Here is a 17,864-nt window from a genome sequence, read left to right on the forward strand (position 1 = left end):
TCAACCATCTCTGCCCTGACTGCAGCCCACTCAGGGTCACCTGGCCAAGCAGCAAGGTTACACACAGGAAAGAGGGAACTAGACATGTGAAAATAAAAATAAATAAATACATAAATAATAAAAAAGCCCAAACCACAGTATTAATTAGAACAATAACAGAAAAAATGTTCAATGAAGAGGGGCATTGTCTAAGAGTCTTTTGGTAGCCAGAGCAGTGGCTTAACTGAAGCATAAAATATGGAGAAATCCCCCCGAGCTTTATACCAGATACTTTCAGGGTCATATCAGAAGGGACATGAAAAGGGCATAACCAACTTTGAATACACAGGACTGAAGAGCCAGTTGAAAAAAAAGTTTCTCAAATTCTGTTTGCATCACAGTTGGTGTGTATATTGCAGTGCTATGGGCACTCCTAAAAAGACATGCACGAATACATGAATGCCCTTTTTTTTTTTTGTTTGTTTGTTTGTTTGTTTTTTCCCAGAGGGCACTATCCCAGGCAACTAGACTTCACAGCCTGGTGTTAGAAGAAAAGCTCAGACATAAAGTTAATTGAGCATAGGCTGTTTGTCTTGCTCAGTTTCCTTGCTTTCCTATAGTGCTTCCTTGATTGGAGAAACACAGAGCAGTAAATGTAATTTAAAAGGCATCCACAACATTTCCGACATCCTTAGCATCATAGCACATGCCATTCTTGTCCTCCAAAGTATGTGGGGAAAGTGTGGTCATCTCACACAGTGCACAAGGACAGCTGCTGTTTAGTGGTTCTGTTAATCACAAGTGCATTCTAATAACAAACAAATTCTACTACTTCTTATTTTAAGCCAAGTTCATGTGTTTATTTTAAGAACAAAGGCCCAATTGCATAAAGTATCAGTGTTGCTCTAGCCAAAAAAAAAAATTGTAGACATCTCACTCCTCCCTTCCCCAAAAGAAAAAAAGATGCCTTATCTGGTTGACTGCAAGAGCAACACTCTTAGATTAATCTCGAAAAGCCATCTAATGAGCAAGAGGAATGCATTACATCTAAACAAAAGATCACATTTATTGGCCTATCTTTTCCTGAAAGCAGATTCTACATGTGCTGAAGATAAACAACCGCAGCAAAACAGGGAGTCTATGAACATAAAATGTAATCTAGAGCAATTTTCTGTGACTTTCAATGGGAGTGGGGAACATGTGAGCTTCTTCCACTATACTAAATAGTTTTGAGAGCTCAAGAAGCACTGAAGTCAGGTTTAATACATGTTTGTGTTGCATGGTTGATTATGATTAAGACTTTCCTGTGGCTGGGGCATTCATAGACTTTTCTCTGAAGAATCTCTAGCATTAAATGAGTATTAACTCACAGCCTTTCACATTTTTTGGGGTGCTTACATGTCCAGACCTTCCCATGAAATTGAGTGAGTTGGAGTCAAATGTACATCTAGAGATCATCTAATCCAACACCCTGCACAAAGTAGAGCCAACTTTGAAGCTGAATTCAACTGTGAAGTCAGATGAAGCTGCTCAGGACCATGTCCATTTGAGTTCTGAACATCTCCAAAGAATTTGATTCTAGAACATCTCTGGGCTCCTGTGCTAGTATGTGAACAGTCACAGGGTGATGTTTTTTTCTTTTTCTTTTTCACATAGATATTATCTATCGTTTGTCGTCTTTTCAGTCTGAGAAGAGATTGATTGTTTCTTCTTTTTAACCATGGAAGAGGTTGCAGAAGACACCTCTTCTTGAGACCGAACAGCCCCATCTCCCTCTTGTTCATACACTGTATGCTGACCAGGTTGTTGGCCTCTGCTGGACACTGTGGTATGTTCACGACTCTCCTGCACTGGGGAGCCCTGGACTCTGAACCCTGGACATAGCAATCAGGATGTGGTCTCACAAGTGCCAAACAGAGGAAAAGGATCTCTTCCCCATCCCACTAGCTGCCTTTGCTCAGCATGCAGTTAGCCTTCTTGGGCTAGAGGCCATGCTGCTGACTCATGTTCAACTTCTTGTCCGTTGGCAGACTAGAGATAGGTAGATATAACATATAAATATTATGACCCAGAAGTGTGCTCATGTGGCCAAGAATGCCAATGGCATTCTGGCCTGCATCAGAAATAGCATGGCCAGCAGGACCGGGGCAGTGAGTGTCCTCTTGTACATGGCACTGGTGAGGCTGCACCTCAAATATGGTGTTCAGCTTTGGGACCCACCCTACAAGAAGGACATTGAGTTGCTTGAGCATGTGAAGAGAAGAGCATCAAAGCTGGTGAAGGGACTAGAAAACAGAACACATGAGGGAACTCGGGTTGTTCAGTCTGGAGAAGAGGAGGCTGAGGGAAGACCTCATTGCATACTACAGATACCTGAAAAGAAGTTGCAGCAAGGAGGGTGTTGGTCTCTTTTCTCATGTGAAAATTTATTGATGCAAAAAATCTCAAATTGTGCCAGGGAGATTCAGACCAGATGCTAGGAAGAAATTCTTCATGGAGAGAGGGTTCAGGCACTGAAATGGGCTGCCCAGTGAAGTGTTGGAGTCCCCGTCCCTGGAGGTTTTTAAGAGACGAGTAGACATGGCACTAAATGGAATAGTTTAGTGGTGTGACAGGGTAGGTCAGGTTGATGGTTGATGATTGTGAAGGTCTTTCCTGACCTAGATGATTCTATGATTCTATTATTGTAAATGTGCATATTGCACATTGCATATTACATATTTTATCTTATACATCCAAACCTTTATACTACCCACAAGAAAAAAAGTGTTTCTGAAAAAGTTCTGTTGCAGACTTATCCACAGAAGAGTAAATGGGCTATCTGCTAACTACATTATTCTGGACATCAGTAATCACTATGGGAGTACTTGACTTCAGAAATAGAGACTGGCTGCACACCAGATACAGAGCAGAAGTGGAGACAGGGTGAAGAAGCAGCTCAGTTTAGCATCAGACTTTCCAGTATGTGCTGACTTGTTGGTATCAACCTTTGTAGGCTATGCTTTTCTACTTTAAACAGTTTTTTAGTTGGAATTATTATTATTTTTAATGGAATAAAAAGTTATGTAATTTTATTAAATAAATCATCTTCTCCCTGTAATATCTACTAGTTTGCATGCCTTGCTAAACATTAAACCAGATGAAATGGGGCTTGGTTACATATGGTTAAGTGGCACAATTTTTATGAACAGTAAATGAGATAACTATTTGTTATTTTTAAAACAAATGTTCACCCATAAAAAGAAACATCTCGATTAGACAGAAGGTGACTTCACAAAGGTGCATTATGTGGCAGCCAAAAATTGAAACGGGTGGCAGATTATTTCCAAAGTTAAAAGTTTATGGCAAAACCACGATATAAATTAACTGCTAGCAGCCGTTGAGTCTATTTCTCGGATCATTTATCTGTATGAGAGTGTTATATGTTTGATGCCTGGTATGTATGATGCTTTTGGGGTGGATTAGAGTGTTTCTGAGTGATTTAACACATGAAATCAGCTCCAAGTTTCTAAAACAATAAACATAATGATCAGAGAGAGAAGTCAATACATGCATCTTGATTTCTTGTTGCCATTACAATGTGCCTATCTACATCAAGGCCTTCAACACCATTAGAGTTATTAGATTATCTCCAAGTCATGAATTAGTTCTGTTCTGACAACTCTGCTGAAACGCAGAGAAGTATAATTCCCATTTTACTGATGGGAAATTAACATATGAGAAAGTAAAATGACCAAATCATGCAGTGGATCCAAAGCTGGCCTAAGAACTGAACTTCAATACAGAATGTCAGCTATTAAAACTAGATCCTGCCTCTGTAATGGGTAATATGTTGTAAGGGTAATCAGTCATGGGGTATTTATTAAGATTTGCAGATAGCAGAAAGATAGGAACATTCAATAGAAAGCTTAAGAAGGAGGGCATGAAGGTCCGGATGGCATGGCTATGAAGAAGTCACCTGCTGCTGAGATCATCCCCCACTAGTAAAATAAAAATGCTAATTTTTTAAAACTAAAGTTTGTTTCTCAAAGGGTCTGAAAATTTCAGTTTGAATGATTTGGAGGAGGAACTGGCAAATGCTGAATATGATCCAACTGGACCATTTCACAAAACTGTAAAACAAATTCATCAGGGTGTTTCAGCTAAAAGGAGAAAAAAAAAAAAGTAAAAATGTTTCACTGTGACATTTTACAAATACAACTTTCTGATTCTTTGTTTAAACAAGAATTGAAGCTTTGGATGATGAACTTTGTGGAACGTCATTGGTGAAGCTGCTGAACTAATGGGAGCTGAGTGGGAAGAGTTACCTCAGCTAGCTGCTGACAGTCATTTCGGGAAGACTTGGCTGGCTCAATGTGCTGAAACAAAGGGGATGACCTAAGGATTAAGAATTAACTTTAGGCTTTTAACTTGACAGTAATGTACATTGTACATGTGCGTGTGTTCGCATGGATGTATGTGCATACAGACAGATGTGTCTGAGACAAGGTTGGTTTTGTAGTGTTGTAATGCATTTGACTTCATAGCTTTGTGTATGTGGGCTGTGTGTGAGGGATGTGTTCTTTTGAGTTTGGCTGGCTTTCTGTTCCGCAACTTTCAAATTAAATGGTTTTGCATAACTTTCTGTATTGTTTGTAAGTAGTTGTAAGCCAGTCATTACCATAGAGAAAAACAAAAGCTTATTAAAGAAACAAATGTAATAAAGACAGAGAAAGAGCATAATGGAGAGACAAAAAGCCTGTTAACAATGTGAAATGCCTGTCTGAAGTGTCACAGAAGACAAATGCAGTAGGTGTTTGTGTGACCTTTTTATTAATTAACGACTCTCTGATAATATTCCAAGGTAGTGACCCTGAAATAATTTAAATTAGAAGCAGGAAAGTGCAATTAACACATACCCTGAAACTCAGAGACAGTCATACCACCTCTCCACTTTTCTTCCTTTTTTACAGAAGTGTATTACAGCCCCAATGGGAGTGGGAGGTGTGGGGGAGTGCATGTACACGCAAGAAATGGTGATTTTTCTGGCTAAATGCAAAAACTCGATTCAGTTAGCATAGGGTTCTAATAGCTTTTTGCTACTGGTTTTGGATCTTTACTGTCTTTCAGGCTGACTACCAATTGAAAACTTAAGAATATTAAAGGCTTTAGAAAAAAAAAAAAAAAAGTAATTTCAGGGTCATTTGTGAGTGCCATGAGGGGATGATTAGGACACTGATGACAAAGCTGTACGTTAACAGATGGAGTGATTTCTGGGGGTTCCACCATAAAAAAATTATTATTATTATTATTATTATTATTATTATTATTATTATTATTATTATTAATTATATTATTATTATATATTATATTATGATTATTATTATTAATGATAATAATAATAATAATAATAATAAAAACAAACACACTTTTATACTTTAAACTTGCACAAAGAGCTATAGTTACCAGTGCTTTCAGGGCAAAGAAATATAGTTACCAGTGCTTTCAGTTGAACAGAAGGGCACGCTTATATCACTTTTACAGAAGATGATCCTGAATAAAAACAAAATCAAGCTTTTCAGAAATAATGTCCTACTATCATAGCAAATACTAAAAAAGATACTAGTGCAAAATAGTGTGTGTATGCTCACTTATTTTCCTCTGTTTGGCTACAATTCTGGGTTACATCTAACTGTGGAAGAGGTAGTATTATCAGGAGAAAAGTGTGGGGAAAAGAAAAGTAAATTATGAAGGCTAAATACTTGTCATCCTTAGCCAAAGCTATACACAAAACAGAATATAGCCTCTGTGTATAACAGAGTAGAGTATAACCTCTGCTTACAGCACACACCTGGCAATCAAGTTTGGTGTATCTCATATAGCCTTTGTTATATCTAAAAGTTGGTGGCGGAACTGCCGCTCTGTGTTTGATCCTCTCCCTCTGCCAATGCCCAGACTAGCAGATGAGCCATCTCCAACCATTCTGAGAAGATCTATCAGTGCTCTTTGTTCTCTTAACAGCTACCAAAATCACAGTCAAAACACGCTTTTGTGGTGTGTTCCTGCACGCTGGGAAAGCCTTCATGGTTTGGTAAGGCAGGGATACTTCTGTCTAAACTGTCATGAATCACATTGAAGAGAAAACATGAAGAATTGACTGAGAAAATTTAGAAGCCTTCAGGGGAATTCAGGATACTTATAGAGTATGAAACTGATAAAGATTACAGGATGCAGCTGTGGGGAATGAAAGCATTGGCCACAAAGTATTTGTCATAAGTTACTTACACTACCCATGTGATTTTGCAAATTTATGCTCATGTAGGTATATAGCCAGCATTATAGGAATGACTGACTGGTTATGGATACACTTACATACCTAATATATAGCAAACTTGCAGAGAAGAAGTACTTTAAGGAGGAGGGTAGGTCAGGCCTTGGCCCCTCCCAACTGCAGAGTGATTCACATCAGTAAAAGAACAGTGAGGTCTTGCTTCTTCTGAAAGAGAATGCAAAAGAAAAGGTTTTCAGCACAGTAGGTGAAAGCATGTTTAAAATCCCCTTGCTCAAAAATTCTGCTGCGCCTGGAACCCAGAGGTATAAAAGAAATTAAGGAGGATCTCTGCAGTACACGGTCCAGGTTGATACAAGTCAGTATCACCGGCACTGAAGGTCAAAGAGAATGATGCATTATACTGAAGAATAGTATGAGATAGTTGGCAGATAATACCCTGGAAACTGTGCAGATTCCCAGGGTGTTTGTGTGGCTGTGTATGGTTAAGAATGAACCTATTTTCTGGAGAGAAGACAATTTGAGTAGAAACAGAGTTACATAGTAGAAACATAGAGCTACTATGATATCTTACTGTCAATCTAAAGACAGAAGTTCAAACCTCCTAGCAAACATGCCCTGACACCTACTTCCCCTTAATTCAGCTGTGATAGATTATCAGGTTGCACAAACCAGAGATAGCGGATGCATGCATGTGAACCTGTTTCCTTGATCATTCTATTTAAATTCCTATTTTTGAAATATGCCTTAATCATACAAGTTCAACAGCATTCAAAACTAAAGGTTTTATTAGAAATATGCTGCTATGAAGTATTCAGATTAAATAATTAAATATGAAGTATTCAGATTATTTGTTGCATCTGCGTTTGATACTGTGGCCTATGCCTCATGGCTGGAGTCAGAACAATGATGCATTTACACACAGGGATATTGCACAACTTCTATATTTTTGTGTAATAATGCATTGGAATTATGAGGAAGGCTATTTCTCATAAATTATTTACCAAAGAGTAAGTGTGGTGTTACATACTGTAACATAAAGCCACACCACTTTAGTCACAGAGAGTGATGAGGTAACTCAGGCTGGAAGGGACCTTGCGATGTCTCTAATGCAACTTCTCACTCAAAGCAAGGACAACCTTAACTCAGGTTGGGTTGCTTGTTTGCCTGGTCAGGTCTTGTAAACCTCCAACATTTGCTTTTTTCTGCAAGGTCCCAGTTTCCCTCAATGCCTTGAATGGATAATGAGATGAGAGAGATGGTGCTGAGAGGAATAAGCATATTTCCATGTTTAAAATATGGGACTAGAACCCAAGATTTTTGGCCCTGGCACGCTTTCCCTGTGATATTAGGCAAAACTGGATATCAGTAGGTATACAGAGAGACTCTGGTTAGCATTGAACAGGCAATCTTCATTCTGGCCTGTCTTGAATGTGTTAGTGCTTAATTTTTCCTGTCTGCATGTTTTTTCAAATATATATGTATATATTTGTATAGATTTTTATAGATAAAAAAATATGTTTTTTGTCCTACAGGATCCCAAAGTGCTTCTCAAATTATACTCATAACTAGCCAAAGCCTACGGCTGCTGAGGCCAATAGACATTTTGCCATTGATTTTATTTGGGCCAGGATTTGGCTGAGTAGTAACAGAATACAAGAAGTTCTGTATGTCCGTATGACCTTTAATAAATTCTGCTTTCCCATCTGAGTAATAAATCTGTCAGCAGAAGAGGAGTGCAAAATTTGATGTCATTTGCTGAATAACTCAATTTAAACTTTGTAAGGTATCAGTAGGCCATAATGACAATTGCTCTGCAATTATCAAAGGCATAAAATTGAGCTGGAGATGGATAATGCACTATACGGTAAGCTTGGATGTGGGTATGTGTGTAGAATCTGTGTATACACAGCAAATGCATACATGTATTTTTAAATCACTTAATAAAAGACCAAGTCCAGTTAGTTGCATAACCTAAATTCTGGAACATTTTTGCTGTCCTACGTCTGCAAAAGTTTTTCATTTAGGAACACACACGTTTCTTGTCAATGTTATTTCTACAATCACTTAGTTAGAGCAGGGCATATTGTTCTCTGAATTTCTTGTTAAAATGTTTCACTTAATTAAACTTTTACAACCAGTTCTGCTCTATGTCTGATACTTGCTGTAAATTATAAAGAAAAGCCCCTCTGGCATTTATGAGAATTCAAATGAGGAAGACTATAGGAAAAAGAGAAACAATGTCAGTGAGCCCCAGATAGTTGCTCATTCCCCGTTATCTCCCACATAATTCAAATTAATGAAATATATTACCTCTTATTATATAAAATAGGTTGAAAATGAGGCCAAAATTGAACTAATAATATTTCAAATGATTATATTGCTAAAGTTTCATAAGAGGAGTCAATTGCACCATTATTTGAACGATTGTGGTTTTGCCTACATTTTATGTAATTACATGGGAAAAAAGAAAAAAAAAAAAAAAGAAATTAAAGAAATTTGCTAGAACAAATTTGCTAGAACAAATTAGCTAAGAAAAAATTAGGAAAAATCAAACAGGAATAGAACTTAAAGATACACACAGTTGTAGCTGCTCGTAGGTCATACCTGTGCATACCAGACAACCCCCATCCCTATTTCTGTCAAAACATGGCAGCACTTTCAGAGGGGTGCTTAAGATGACACCTCCTGTGTGGGGATTTTACAGCAGCTAGGTTCCAGCAAGATCTAGTTTTTGAGATCAATATTCTGCTTCTAGTCCCTCCCCAGACCGAAGGGGAAGGACTGCAAGATGGCTGTCACATCGATTACAGGGCTGAGAGCTCTAATCCAATTGGCGGCAACACTGCTATGAGACTTGGAAGTCTCCTCTAAACCCTAACCACAGTTTAGTGTGCGAACTATTGTGTTTGCTCTTGGGAATCTTCACTCTTGCCAAAGAGAGCCTGTATTTATGCTATTTGGCATATTTATTATCCAGTTAACCCATTCTTTATAAGTAAATCCTTCTTCAGAATTTATAACCCTCCCAAGAACTATGGATGATGGACAGAAATAAATAGCCACGAAGGGGAAAACAAAAGAAAACAGAACTTTAAATCTCTCCTCTCCCATAATTTTTATATATTTTTTTCTATTGTCCTTTGTTTCACAGGGCCATTTGTCATGATGGATGGAAGCAAGAATCAGACAGGGTCTGAGAAATCTGGTTGTGCTTAAACATTTGTGAAATTCAGGGAAATGAATTGTGTAATCTGACATCAAGTAAAGATCAGATGACATGGAGGCTTCAGTTTCCTTGTGAATGAAGGTGAAAAAGCTCTGCAGTCAACATCTTTATTTATCAGGATACTCAAGAGAATGTGTAAACAGAGATTTTTATATCTCTGGTTCCCCTGGGCAGGGTGACATACACAGATTAGTTTTATTCAGGATCAGAACTTTAAAAAAATATATAAATAATAATAATAAACAAAACAAAACAAAAACTTTTGATGGCTAAAAGCTAAAGACAAAATTGAATTACCTTACTTTCTAAGAGATGCTCACTCTCTGATGAAAGCTAGATAGTTGTGTATATACAACTGTGCTAAATTCATTCTGATTTGGAGGTTAATTTAGCATATGTGAGAACAATCACAGAATCACAGGATCACAGAATCACAGAACTGTCGGGGTTGGAAGGGACCTCAAAAGATCATTGGGTCCAACTCCCCTGCCAAAGCAGGTTCCTCAGAGCAGGCTGCCCAGGTAGGCATCCAGACAAGCCTTGAATATCTCCAGAGAAGGAGACTCCACAACCTCCATAGGCAGCCTCTTCCAATGCTCCATCACCCTCAACGTGAAGAAGTTCTTTCGCATGTCAGTGCAGAACTTCCTGTGCTCTAACTTGCAGCCATTGCCCCTTGTCATATCCTCACAAACCACTGAGAAGAGGTTGGCTACATCCTTCTGTGTCCCACCCCTCAGATATTTATATACACTGAGGAGATCCCCTCTCAGTCTTCTCTTCTCCAGACTGAACAGAACCATGTCTCTCAGCCTTTCTTCATAGGGAAGATGCTCCAGGCCCCATATCGTCTTTGTGGCCCTCTGCTGGACTCTTTCCAGGAGATCCCTGTCTTTCTTGTACTGGGGAGCCTAGAACTGGACGCAGTACTCCAGGTGAGGCCTGACCAGGGCAGAGTAGAGGGGGAGGATCACCTCCCTTGACCTGCTGGCCATGCTCCTTTTAATGCATGCCAGGATCCCATTGGCCCTCTTGGCCATCAGGGCACATCAGTGCTGGCTCATGGTCAACCTGTTGTCCACCAGGACTCCCAGGTCCTCCCAGGTCCTTTTCCTCAGAGCTCCTCTCCAGCAGGTCATCCCCCAGCCTGTACTGATACTTTGGGTTGTTCCTTCCCAGGTGCAGGACTCTATACTTGCTCTTATTAAACCTCATTTGGTTTCTTCCTGCCCATCTCTCCAGCCGGTCCACGTCTCGCTGAATGGCAGCACAGCCTTCTGGCATGTCAGCCACTCCTCCCAGCTTTGTGTCATCAGCGTACTTGCTGAGGGCAGACACTATTCCCTCATCAAGGTCGTCGATGAAGATGTTGAACAAGACCGGACCCAGCACCAAGCCCTGAGTAACACCGCTAGTCACAGGCCTCCAGCCAGACTCTGCTCCTCTGATCACCACTCTCTGAGCTCAGTCAGTCAGCCAGTTCTCAACCCACCTTGCCGTCCACTCATCTATTCCACACTTTCTCAGCTTTGCTAGTAGGATGTCATGGGAGACAGTATCGAAAGCCTTGCTAAAGTCAAGGTAGGTGACATCCACCGCTCTCACCCCATCTACCCAGCCGGTGATGCCATCATAGAAGGCAACGAGGTTGTTTGAGCACAACTTCCCCTTGGTGAATCCATGCTGGCTAATCTTCATAACCTTCTTCTCTTCCAATTGCTTGGAGATGTCATCCAGAACAAGCTGCTTCAACAGCCTTCCAGGGACAAAGGTGAGACTGATTGTCCTGCAGTTTCCCGGATCCTCCTTCTTGCCCTTCCTGAAGACCGGAGTGACATTGCCTCCAGTCTTCAGGCACCTCACCCATTCTTCAGGAGCTTTCAAAGATGATAGAGAGTGGTTCAGCAATCATATTTGCCAGCTCCCTTAGCACACACAGATGCATCCCATTGGGACCCATGGATTTGTGTGCGTTGAGCCCACTCAGACGCTCCCAAACCACTCTCATGTCCACCAGGGTGGAGCCCTCCATTTCCCAGACCCTTTGTCCTATTGCCAGGGGTGAGGAGTCCTGGGGGAGTGTCCTTGAAGCAAAGACTGAAGCAAAGACTGAAGCAAAGAAAGCATTCAGAATCTCTGCCTTCTCAGTGTCTCCCGTGACCAGGACACCCCTCTCATTCAGCAAGGGGCCCACGTTGTCTCTAGTCTTCCTCTTGCTGTTTACATACTTGAAAAAAGTCATCATTAGTGGCAGACTTAAAATCATAGAATGGCTTGTGTTGGAAGGGACCTTAAAGATCCAAATTCCAATCCCTCCTGCCATGAGCAGGGACTTAGGTGATATCTGGTAATAGGATGTCAAAGCTATATAGCCCAACCTGCTCTGAGATTTTGCTAGATCAGCATGGACGTGCTGCAGAGCAGGGAGTGTTACTACTGCATAAACTCAGTGTGGGCACTAGAATCTCCTGTTTCCAGGACCTGAGCTAGCATGACGCTGCTCTGTGCTGTAAATATGTATCTGCTCCCACAAAACTTACTCAGGTATTTGCAAACTAGTGATCCATTGCTTCCCATATGTAACCCATCGTGCCATGGGATGAAACCAAGCTCTAAAAGGTCATGACTGCAAAAAAATTGATAATTTCTGTTTTCCCAATTAATGAACCACCAAAAAATCATATTTCAGACTGGATTGATTGTATTAAAACAAACGTACACAGAATTTCTAGTCTTGTTTGTTAAAGAGTTTATTCTCAAAGAGATAACATTATTTTAGCCTAAGTAGGCTTTTTTCAAGGACTATCTATACAGTATTTCAATAGCTGAAAAGAAACCATTACAGTTCCACACATATTCCACCCCAAAGTAGTCCTATTTTGTGAGTGAATTCTTCAACTTTATTAAATTCATCTTTGAACTTGGAATTCATTTAAATGAGGTCTAGGCTCCTGTTTAGGAGATTGAGGGGAAAACACTTCTATTCCTGTCATATTCAGTGATGTCAGTGAAACTTTGACAGTCAGCTAAACTCATGGTAAGCAAAAGTTAGTCAGCTTGTGGGGAAACAGGTAAGAAACCCATGTATTTCTGAATGACAAATTAGCCAGTAGGAAAAAAAATCTAAATTTCTTTGCGGAGCTTTCTGAAAACTGATATATGTGTAGATTTCTTTTTCTCAATAGAATGTTGTTGTTATCTGAAATTGTCCAGGACTCAGATTTCTATTCAATTATAATATTTTCTGCTTTTTGATATTTTTTCTGGAATTCATTACTTTTTTTCATATCTTATTTTTTGTATGCTCTCTTGTGCTCCTTTCCTCTTCTTTTTCTCCCAAACTCATCTGTGAATGTATTTCTAAGTTGGGAAATAAATGTGTTTCCAAGTTGTTCTTCACCTGGCTTATAAATGTGACCTTTATTTTAAACCTGTTTATTCTGTGTATTCTGTAGCTTTTGCGACTATTTACAATATGTATTGCACATTACTGGCTTGATCCAACATACTGTGAAATCAATGCAAAGACTTCCTTTTGACCTTGAAGATTGTTGGATTAAGCCTTATGGTCCAAGTAAAACTAGCTGTAATGAATGACACAAAAATGTAATAAAGAACTCATTTATTGGCTTATTAAGCTTATTAAAATAACCTACTGTAGATTATTCAGTTTTCAGTTACAAATTCGGATTCAAACAGTATCTACCTGAAGTTCCAGCATGCTGATTGCTGTTATTTTTAAATACATTGTGGTATAAACTTATCACTTCTCTTCTGCATGTCCATTCAGGTCTTCATGCGCTTCTGTATGTTTTCCACAATCTGCTGAAGACTCAGCTGCTCAGTGGCAAGTTGTTCATCAATGAATTTTTGCATTTCTTCCCATTTCCTGGAGCCTTGTTCAATGCCTTGCTGAATTAGTGTGCGTGTTAATTCCACCTTTTTTCTGAGTGCCTCTCTGCTTTTCTGGGGCATTTGGTTAATGGACTCCCAATCAAATGGCACATCTATTCTAAGCTCTCCTTGACGAACAGCTATATATGGTTTTATGCTGTCAGCTGTTACTTGCTCAAGCCAACGAAGAAGCTCAGAGATATACTGAAGTAGTGCAGAGTACTTCTCTATAGTTAGATCAATTAACTTTTTGGCCTCACTGATTAGCTTTTCTTGAGAATCGCTAAGCTGCTCATAGATCTCCTGGAGTTTTGCCTTGACTTGCTTGTTATATTCATTGATTTTCTTTTTAGCAGCTGCAGACCAGTATCGGATCTTTTCCTGAGCAGCAGATGAGAGCTCCATGACCTTCTGTTTTCCTTTTCCTTCAACATCAGCTATAAGGTCATAGTATTCCTGGCTGTATTTTTCCACCAGTTCTCTTACTTGGTCTGTCAGGCGTGTAAATGAATCAGCAAGATCTCCAACATACCTGGTCTGCCAATTCACTAGTGTTTCTATTAGATTCTTCAGCCATCCTAATACCTTGTCTTCTACTTCATAGTATTTCAGTGACCATCCAAGTGTAGTTGGATCAAAATATTCCTCCCGCAATGCCCTTATATAGAGAAGCAGCTGGTGCAGCTTTTCTGAAAGCTCCTGGAATGTCTTCTGGCTAAAAACTTTCACGTGATAAATGTATTTTTTAACATCTTCTGCCAAGGATCTAAGTTTCTGTGCATAGACTGAAGCCATTGCATCTTTGTACAGCTGTTGTGTTTGGACTTTGATGTCCTCAAAATTTTTGGACTGCAAGCTTCTAACTATATCTTCTGCTTTCTGAAAAGTTTGTTGCACTATTTGTTTAAGGTGGTTAAGCTTTCCTGCAAAGTCAGCTTCCTGGAGAGTAGCAAACGTCTGCCTGATTTTTTCCTGCAAATGTTTCAGCATTTCTTTAATTTGATCAAGTACATTACGACCTCTAAGAATTGTTTCAGAAGCAGGAACTCTGACTTCCAGCTCATTAATAGCTGCAATCAAGGCATCAAAGTATTCCTGAAGTTTTGAAAGGCACATATCAGCAGTTTTTGCTGCCTTCTCTGTAGTCATAAGGTATAATTCTTCACCAGTGTACTTTTCAGAAAGTCCAGGAACCTGGAATTTTGTGGTCTTCAGGAACTCAATGACTGAATCAATTAGGTGTTTTATTTTCTTGTGATACTCTTCAATTATGTCAATTGTAGCATCCAAAAGCTTTGCTTTTATTTTTTGATATTCAATCTGTCCAGCTTGATCTGCTGCTTTTTGATACAGCTGTTTAGCTTTCACCTTCATCTCCTGATATTTGCCAGAGGCCTCATTGGCAGCTGTGCGAAGCTGAGCATCTATTTGGTCTATCTGTTTTGCAGCAAATGCGTATGCTTTGTCAGCATTATTCTGCATGATATTCTTCATCTTCCAGGTGGCAGCACTAATATCCAGTCCCATATGCTCCTTATGGTACCAATTAACAGATCTATAGACTGCATTTGTCATTTTAGGTACTTTGTCTTTTAGACCCAACAGCAAGTCTTTGGCAGCATCCTCTTTCCAGTTGAATTTCATTTGAATCAGGTGAGGATTCTTGAAGGATATCTCACTGCTTAATATGTCAATGTCCTTCTGAGGAGCAGACTGAAAATATAAGATGGGATAACCAAAAGATAGCTTGTAAATAAAACAAATCCCACATTATTTATATTAAGTGTATTTCAATGTTCTCATTTTGCATAACTTTAAATTTAATATTGTACTGGGTCTGGCCACCACAAATATATACATGTATTAAGATACATACACTACAAATTTTTGTCTACTGTATGTTTACTCCCATCTTGAAATGTTATTTTGGAAAAAATTATATTGTATCAAGGTGCTCTATGCCTCTGCACAGGAGTACCACAACATAATTTAGTCTTTTTATTTGTTTTTAAAATCAGACTGTAAATAAGATTTTTCTTTCCTTTCTATTAAATGCCTATGAGGCCTCATAAAACCTGTCAGTTACTTAGGAGATGAGCCTTCTGCTCCTTCTTGAAATTATTTAAAGTGAATTTAAACAGCCTTTCCTTAATATGAAAACATTAGAGGATTTCATTTTGCAATCATTGAAATCAATGAAACAATAAGTGAGAGCTACTTAGAGTAATACAAGACCCTCAAATCTATTTACATAAACACATTTTCCAGTTTTCAGTAATAAGTAATGAATTATGAGTTGATGGTGATTCTTAAATTAGTTTATCAACTTGGAAGGTAAAATATTAATTTTGTAATCATTGTATGCCAATAATAGCATCTTTTGTTAGCAAATCTAAAAAGTTTTTTACTTCTTATAATGTATTAATGGATCCAAAAAGAAGATACTCTATGTGGTCTGACCTCTTCCAGGGGCTTGATTCCTATAGGGGCAACTTTTGAAATAATTGTAAGTAGCCTAACAGGAATACACCAAGCCTGATCGTTCGGTTATCAAAAACTGTTTCTGTACTTTCTTCACTTTTGGCAGGAATGTTTTCTTGATCATGGAAGAGGGTAAAATTAAGTGTGCAGAGAAGCTGAAACAGTCTCTTCACATAGATGCTACTTTTAGAATTGGCAAGGCCAGTGTAGGAAATAAAAAACATAATTACTGATAATACACTTTTTCTTTGGACAAAGGGTGTTTAACTTATGTCTTAGTATCAAAATACACAATCTTTAAAAGGGAGCTTTTTCTCTGACCACCACCAACCTTTTTGCTTGGTATTGGTCATATCAAGCTTACCCGAGTTCGGTAGTAAACTTTCTTCTTCAGAATGTCAGTTTCTACTTCAATGAGATAGCCTAAGGTCCCAGCAGAAGGTGAAGATACTGAAGAGGATATTGTGCTGTCAGTCTTTTGATAACGTACATGAACATCAGTAAATGTTGGGCTGATGATGTCTAATGATGCAGTGTTGGCCACAATTCTACAACAAAGAATACACAGCTATAATGAACACAAGAACACAGCACAGGCCCTAAGGAAGTACACAATGCAGTATGCCTAAATATAACACTACCTATGATATTATGTATATGTCCATGTGAACAATACCTCTGTCATCAAAAGAAAGTAGGGCTTTATTATCCAAATTACTTAGGGCTTAGGGTTTAGCCTAATATATTCAAAACTTCATGTTACTCCAATTTTCCTTTTTTTTTTTAGATACTATATTGAGCTCGTTTGAGAATTTTCATTGAATAATTACAACAAATCAAAACCTGTAGCTGCCTTGTTGTAAGCTTTCTAAAGACTTCTATAAGCCGACTTCAATTTTTTCCATCAACATAAGTTCAGGCAGTATTTTGTATCTTCATTTGTACTTGCCTTCACAGACTTCTGTCCCTTCGATATATCAGCACAACACTTGGACATCAAAACAGGTAGTTAGAAGACCAAGTCTGTAATCCCTAGTACCAGGATTTGTGAATAAAAATTACTCTTTAATGACTTGTGCTGACAGAGGGTTCCAATGAAAAAGTGTTGTTGATGGTCAGATCTAGAACCACTCTGAATATGAAATGCTGGGTTTATATCTTAGCACTTATGAAATAGGGCTGCTCAGAAAAGCTATATTGGAAATACTGAGAGGGAATAGCATTTCAGTTATCTCAAGATAGAAAAAGTTATCACCAATAATGACAGATTAGTTACATAGGTTCTTACTAATTATAGCAAAGCACTCTGGGGCATTTGTGTTTAAAGCAACAAGTACATCATTGGCACTTTTGTCTATTATAAATTAGATTGTCAGAACAAATCTTTACCCAAATCCCCGAAGAGTGACATCTTGCTTGTAGTTTGCACTCAAGTCACGGTGAGAAAGGCTGCCAGTGGTCTTCATAACAAACATGTCTCCTTCATATTTGTAGTTTGAAACAGCTGTGAAACAGATTTCAAATGCGTGTTTTACCAAAACAATACAAAATACATGTTGAGCTAGTCCACAACTAGGCCAGTTGTGGACTGTTTCCATTGTATGCAAAATTATACTTCCAGAAACTAAATGACCATAATGCCCAAAATAAAAAGATACAAAAATACTTGTTCAGCCAGAATATGTTAAAATTAAATTTTCCTCTATGTTTATAATAACAGGGGTATAACATTTTGCATTCATGCAGACCAGAAATGGGGATTCTAGATTCTAATCTCTTGAGAGTTTTATAATTTTGTTCTTATGTATGCTTTTACTATTATTCTAAAGTCTAGAAGTAAAAACTATATGGGATGCCTGAGCTTTCTGAGTTGAAATATTTTGAAAACCAAATATGTTTAACTCTTAATGACTAATTATGAAAATTAATGGTTATTTATGAAAATTAATGGTTAATTCTATGATTCTATAAGAAAAAAGGTGGGCATTTATTTATCTGAACTGAATTACATAA

The 17,864-nt window shown here is 38.5% G+C and overlaps 1 protein-coding gene across 2 annotated transcripts in view; it reads right to left on the reverse strand.

The window, feature by feature from the left end:
- Window positions 1-12,201: 12,201 nt before the first annotated feature.
- APOB (apolipoprotein B) overlaps window positions 12,202-17,864 on the reverse strand; it is a 38,106-nt gene continuing 32,443 nt past the window's right edge. For both annotated transcript variants that reach the window (XM_082758106.1, XM_082758107.1), the window contains exons 27-29: window positions 17,241-17,355; window positions 16,216-16,399; window positions 12,202-15,083 (exon numbers count right to left, since the gene is read on the reverse strand). In XM_082758106.1, the coding sequence (XP_082614232.1) occupies window positions 13,263-15,083; window positions 16,216-16,399; window positions 17,241-17,355 (2,120 nt within the window). In that variant the 3' untranslated portion in view covers window positions 12,202-13,262. The remainder of the gene's footprint in view (window positions 15,084-16,215; window positions 16,400-17,240; window positions 17,356-17,864) is intronic.

Source organism: Aythya marila (genome assembly GCF_965140915.1).
Source record: "Aythya marila genome assembly, chromosome: 3".
Lineage (NCBI taxonomy): Eukaryota > Metazoa > Chordata > Aves > Anseriformes > Anatidae > Aythya > Aythya marila.